Here is a 6,529-nt window from a genome sequence, read left to right as displayed (position 1 = left end):
ACTCACATCCCAGCAAATCCACTGACTACATAAACCCACATCAGCCACCATAACCACAATAGCCACCACCATGCTAACCACCAAAACCCATTGAAAAAAAAAACTACCAAAACCAAAACCAAAACCAAAACTGCATTGCAAATTGACAATTCAACCACAATCAAACCAACACCTAGCCACCAACAGATCAGTGGAGACCAAAACTAAAACCCGCAACCTCAATCTTTGCTTCTCATCCCCATCAATCTTTGCTTCTCTGTTCTATTGGCTTGGAGGTCTAACATAAACACATTCCCCATGATCCCTCCAAGAGCATCATACATTGCATATGTTGGGGAGAGAACACTTTGGAAAAATCCTAATTGAGATGAATGTAATATATAGGAATACTACTACATAATCCAAACTCTTAAATCTTTGGGAATCCTGAATATCCATCTCCATGGGAAACTGGCACTACATAATTCTTCTTTGATCTTAGCCCCATTGATTAATACTACATTGTTGGGCATTGTCAAAGATCATCCACATGGGCTTTATGGGCTTACCTTGTACGATGCACGCCCTGCTTCAACTGAAAAAAAGAACCTTATCAACCTTGCCACACAGCACCATTATCTCTCATGTTACTTGTTACAAAGATTAACACATTTACGAGACTTAAGGTCTTAAAAGAGCGCATCAGAACACCACTAATTAAATAAAAATTTAAGTCTATGAGTTTGAGTCTAGTTGGTATTGAGGTAATAGCCCAATGGTAATATCATCATTTGTGATGTTAATGTTTATGGTTAGAACCCCACCTCATACTCTCCAATACCTCTCTTCCAAAAAAAAAAAAAAAAGAGTTTGGACCTAATTATGTTATATTAATTTCTCAACTTCTATCACCGCGCATCCTTGGTGATTACTTCACAAGTATAAGTGTTTGTGGGGTGTGGAGGGCAAGGGTTAGAATTCAAGTCTTTAAAAGGAAGTTTCACACATATATACACTTAGATTAGATTATAATAGAATTTTTATCTTGTATAAAAATAAATAAATAAATTATCAACTTCTTTAACTTTTCTCCTTGCAAGCCTTTTTACCCACACATGTACTCCCAATAGTATCTATAGCGAGACAAAAAGAATCTTTTGTTCCATTTTTTGTGTTATTCTTTATATTCCATCAATTACAATTTGTCATGTATTTGTTTGACACTTTTTATAAAATAATCCAAGTTTAAAATGAATATATAAATATATATATATTAAGCACATGACATACCATAGTTGGTGAAGAATAAAATAAAAAATAAAAAGTGGAACAAAAGATTTGTATTCAAAATGAGATATGTGTCACTTACCCAAATATACTGTCTTTGAAACATGGACAGCAGTTCTTATAATGTTGTCATTGGTAATAGGGGGTTCAAATTGTATAGCAAGGCACAAAATGAGTGTCTGCATTTACAATTATGGGCGTTTTTTTAATGAATTTTATTCTATATATATAGACACACACATTGGTTTTGTTTTTTGTTTTTTTTTCCCCCAATATTTTGATTACCTTAGCTGTGTTTGGTTTAATGTCTTAGGAGGTTCTCTGTGCATGTGGCCGTGGGAAATAATTTGGAATTTGAAGTTAGTTATTGTGATGATGTTAGGATGGTGATGACAACCAAAAGTTGTTCATTATTGTTTGTTATTGTATGAATGTGGTACATTTCAAAAAATTGTAGGAAAAACAAACTAATAATTAGAAAAGACGTTTATAAACATGCACAAAATGTGTGTGAAGATGCTTTCATGTATGAGAAAGAAATAAAGCTTGAATTTCCAAACTGTCAATGCAAAATTTCGGCAAACAAAAACCCATGATTTTAAAGTAAAGGGTGCCTCAAAGCATACTTTTTTGGAAATGAAGAGAGAGAGCTAATTTTTTACATTGGTTTAATGGCAATATTCAAGTGGTTTGTTATTTGTGATCCATACCTCAATCAATCATCAAAGGCATTATTCTTCTTCTTCTTCGAGAACACAGAAGAAAAGAGAAAAAAAAAAAACAAAAAACAAAAAACAAAAAGCAGAACCACAGTTCCCAATCCCTTCAAACAGACAGACAGTCCTCCAATCTTTTTCTCAGGTCTCGTTATTGGTGGACGACCCACACTTTCCCCTTTATTTCTCTTTTTCAACCTTCTTTTCTCTTTCTCTTTTCATCATCTAGTTTTGAGCTTATTCTTAACAAAAGTGATTATTCCATTCCTTGTGTTTAAAGCTCAGTGCTGTGAGATATATTTTATAGTTCCCACAATATTGTTGAGACCAACTTTTAATTATCCACATTCCTTTATGTCATGAGAGAGAGAGAAAGCGGCAAAGTTGCATCACATGCAATCCACTTTCACATACAAAGCCAAAATTTCCCTCACAAACAAGAAAGGCACAAACCCACATCCCTTATAATCTAACACGCACCCTCTTCACTCTCAACCAAAACAAACACCAGTAAACTACTTTCTCATATTGTTATCCTGACTTAAGCAAAATTGTCCCAAAACATATTTTAAACCATCAAGCCCATCCAGTTAGAGCCTTAACTGTCCCTTCTTTATTTATATATAGGTTTGTGGGAGTGAATACTCAATACCGATTAACAAGATGAGACAAGGCTTTTGTAGTTTACAGCAGGGTCTAACTGCTGAGGCAACAAACATAGTGAAACAAGCAGTCACCCTTGCTAAACGCCGGGGTCATGCACAAGTGACTCCTCTCCATGTTGCAAGTGCTATGCTTGCATCCTCTACTGGTCTTCTTAGGAGGGCTTGCCTTCAATCCCATTCTCATCCCCTCCAATGCAAGGCCTTAGAGCTTTGCTTCAATGTTGCTCTCAACCGCCTCCCTGCCTCTTCGCCAAGCCCATTATTAGGCCCTCACTACCTCAATCCTTCCCTCTCCAATGCCTTGGTTGCAGCCTTCAAGCGTGCACAGGCACACCAACGCCGTGGCTCTATTGAAAACCAGCAACAACCCATATTAGCCCTCAAAATAGAGTTAGAACAGCTCATTATCTCTATTTTAGATGACCCAAGTGTTAGTAGAGTCATGAGAGAGGCTGGTTTTTCGAGCACCCAAGTGAAAAATAGGGTAGAACAAGCTGTTTCTTTAGAGATTTGTTCTCAAAATCAAAGTCCTACTATGAGTAGCCATTCCAAAGAAAACACCAAGCCTCTAGTTCTTGGTAGTAATCTGCCTCTTGCTCCACCTTCTAGTCAGTTCAAAGTGTCACTAGCTAAGCCCTTTGAACAAGCTAGGAGTGAAGATGTAATGAGTGTGTTGAATGAATTGTCAAACAAAAGAAAAAGAAACATTGTTATTGTAGGAGAGTGTCTTGCTAGTGCTGAGGGTGTGGTTAGGGGAGTGATGGATAAATTTGAAAGAGGTAATGTTCCAGGGGAGTTGAGGTTTGCCCAATTCATTAGTCTTCCTCAATTTTCTCTGAGGAACCCATCCAAAGAAGATGTTGAACAGAAGCTAATGGAGCTTGGGTGCCTTGTGAAAAGCTATATTGGCAGAGAGGTTGTCCTGTATTTGGGAGATCTCAAATGGATTGCTGAGCTGTGGTCAGCTTCTGGTGAAGAAAGGAGAAACTACTACTGTCCTGTGGAGCAGATAATCATGGAGCTTAAAAGATTGGTGTGTGGAACTGGGGAAACCGGAAGATTGTGGCTTTTGGGGATTGCAACTTTTCAGAGTTACATGAGATGTAAAACAGGTCGCCCTTCTCTGGAGTCTATCTGGGAGCTTCACCCTCTTACTATCCCAGTTGGTAGCTTGAGCCTAACTCTTAACCTTGAAAGGTAAGTTTGATATTTATTGTGCTGTAATTTCAAGAACAACTAGTAATTTTTGTAGTAGTTAATTTCTATATGTGGGTTTTTTATGCTACCACTATGTTGCTTTGTACAGTGATTTTCAAGCTCAGATGAGAAGCAAGGTATCCAATAATGGGGCTGGTTGGCAAATGCTAGAGACCGGATTTGATAAGCACCTAACTTGCTGCACGGATTGCGTGATCAATTTCAACAGAGAAGCTCAAAGCATTGGTAGCAGCTTTCGTAATAAGGAGACTACCACAACTATTTCCACCAGCTCAAACTTGCCTTCATGGCTCCGACAGGAGAAAGAAGACCGCAGAAAAGACTCCGGCAGTGATCAGGTTTACTTCATACCTTGTCATTATTAGAATAGTAATTAAATAATTAAATTTACCATTTTTTAATAATTTACATTTTTGGGACGTGGTAATTTATCATGACTTGCTCCTTACATTTAACCCAAAAAAAAAAAAAAAAGACTAATTACTCTTTACATTTTAAACTTTTGAGATGTGTGGTGATTTATCAGTCATTATAGTCAGGCCATTCATTGAAAAAGAAAAAATATTGTTCCATGTTGAATTACTTTTAAAACTAATATTTCTCTCTCTCTCTCTCTCTCTCTCTCTCTAATGCAGGAATGTGTCACTGTCAGGGATCTGTGCAAGAAATGGAATTCCTTCTGCAGTTCAGGCCATAAGCAACCCCATTTTGCTGAGAAAAGTATCTTTTTGACTTCATCATCTCCTTCCTCAGCATCAATCTCTTTGCATGACCGCAAACCTAACTTGCATCAGGCCTACCTAAATTGGCCACACACCTTTGAATCCAAGCTGGTGCAAAAAGAAAAGCCTTTCTGGGTATCTGAAATTAGTGATGAAAACAATGAGAGCGATATGAGAATGTTCATGCCTGAGAGAAATGCCCCTAAGCCAGACCTTCTATCAAATCCAAATTCTAGCCCTAACTCAGCATCTTCAAGTGAAGTAATGGAAGACATGGTTGGCCTTCATATGTTCAGAGAACTCAATGCTGAGAACATGAAGATACTGTGCGATGCATTAGAGAAAAAGGCTTCTTGGCAGAAAGACATAATTCCTGAGATTGCAACAACTATTCTTCAGTGCAGGTCTGGGATGAACAAAAGGAAAGGCAATGAGAAAGATAGAGAGAACAAAGAAGAGACTTGGCTGTTCTTCTTAGGTGCTGATAATGATGGCAAAGAAAAGATTTCAAGGGAGCTAGCTAAACTCGTTTTTGGCTCTCCAAGCAACTTTGTTTCCATTCCTTTGAGTAGCTTCTCTTCAACTAGAGCTGATTCAAGTGAAGAATCCAGACATAAAAGGACAAGAGATGAACTTGGTTGCAGCTATCTTGAAAGACTTGGTGAAGCCGTGAATGAGAATCCACACCGAGTGTTCTTCATGGAAGATGGGGATCAAATCGATTACTGTTCTCGAAAGGGTATTCAGCAAGCAATTGAAAGTGGAAGAATAACTGTTCCAGGTGGTGAAACTGTTTCTCTTATGGATGCCATTATCATTTTCAGTTGTGAAAGTTTCAGTTCAGTGTCTGGAGCTTGTTCTCCAAGGAGAAGACAAAAACTTGCTGAGAATGAAGAAAAAAACAATGAGGATGACTCGGAGGAGAAAAGCTCAGGTGTCTCACTTGATTTGAATATTGCCATTGAAGACGACAATGGAGATGAACACTCAGTTGGTAACAGTGGTATTTTGGAATCTGTGGATAAGAAAGTTGTTTTCAAAATTCAAGAATTGTAGTTTGTCATAGGAGGGAACACTTGATCTTCTGTTTTGGCTGATACTTTTTGTTTTTGTTTTTACTTATGTTTTTTTCTTTGTCACTTTTTAATATAGATTTGGGGGAGGGATAGAAGAACAAAATGGGAAAAAAAATACAGATTTTAAAGGATATTCCGGTGTTAGGGGGGTAGGATTTAGCCATGTAGTTCGATGTGTATATTATTGTATCTTTGATCTTCATGTTGCGTGTAACAGGTTGCTTCATTCTCAAATGTACTTTATATTTGGGATTTATGACTCTAATTACATCCATTTATCAGCTAAAATAATCTTTCTTCGTTTCCTCCTCCAATTGTCAAACCAGAAAAGAATATGATTCTGCAATAAGGTTGATGTTCTGCACACAACATTTAAGAACACAACATTTTTCTCAGAAAAAAAAAAAAAAAAAATTCATAATTGTCGATATGAAATCTATGATTGAAATAACACCACTTTCACCTAATCCACTACTGATATCATTTTTACGATGCACCAATTACAACAATGTCAAAATATGAAGAAAAAAAAATTGTGAAAAATATTAAGTACCTAGTATTTTTACTAGGTTCATTGATAGAGTTAAACAAAGAACTCATGCCTCCTCGTGTCTGGCTATTCACAATAAGGAAAAAATAAATCTTAAAAACTCCTAAAAGTTAAGAGAAAATATCATCTTACACTTATTTACGTCCACTATTTTACATCAATATTTACAACTTAGGAGTATACTATAGCCCGTACCACACACATTAAGTAATTATAAGAAAGCATCCCTTGGTAGTTGTGTTAAGATCTTGTGAGGCAAAGTTGCTATTGTTTATTGGATTTGAAAAGCCTTTTACAATGTGGAAAATCCATCTAT

At 36.8% G+C, this 6,529-nt stretch overlaps 1 protein-coding gene across 1 annotated transcript; it reads left to right on the top strand.

Annotated features, from left to right (window-relative positions):
* Positions 1-2,345: 2,345 nt before the first annotated feature.
* LOC111984804 (protein SMAX1-LIKE 3) lies at positions 2,346-5,906 on the top strand. Its single transcript, XM_024016426.2, has 3 exons — positions 2,346-3,844; positions 3,954-4,203; positions 4,501-5,906. The coding sequence occupies exons 1-3, from the start codon at positions 2,646-2,648 to the stop codon at positions 5,641-5,643; spliced, it is 2,592 nt and encodes an 863-aa protein (XP_023872194.2). The 5' UTR covers positions 2,346-2,645; the 3' UTR covers positions 5,644-5,906.
* Positions 5,907-6,529: the final 623 nt, after the last annotated feature.

This window comes from Quercus suber, unplaced genomic scaffold (assembly GCF_002906115.3).
Source record: "Quercus suber isolate HL8 unplaced genomic scaffold, Cork oak 2.0 scaffold_356, whole genome shotgun sequence".
Taxonomy (NCBI): domain Eukaryota; kingdom Viridiplantae; phylum Streptophyta; class Magnoliopsida; order Fagales; family Fagaceae; genus Quercus; species Quercus suber.
This window is presented reverse-complemented; position numbering and strand designations above follow the sequence as displayed.

Bases quoted from the DNA above. Each gene is read 5' to 3' on its own strand.
- LOC111984804 (XM_024016426.2), top strand. From the start codon at position 2,646: ATGAGACAAGGCTTTTGTAGTTTACAGCAGGGTCTAACTGCTGAGGCA. The intron at 3,845-3,953 runs GTAAGTTTGATA...TGCTTTGTACAG, and splicing joins CTAACTCTTAACCTTGAAAG to TGATTTTCAAGCTCAGATGA. The intron at 4,204-4,500 runs GTTTACTTCATA...TCTCTAATGCAG, and splicing joins AAGACTCCGGCAGTGATCAG to GAATGTGTCACTGTCAGGGA.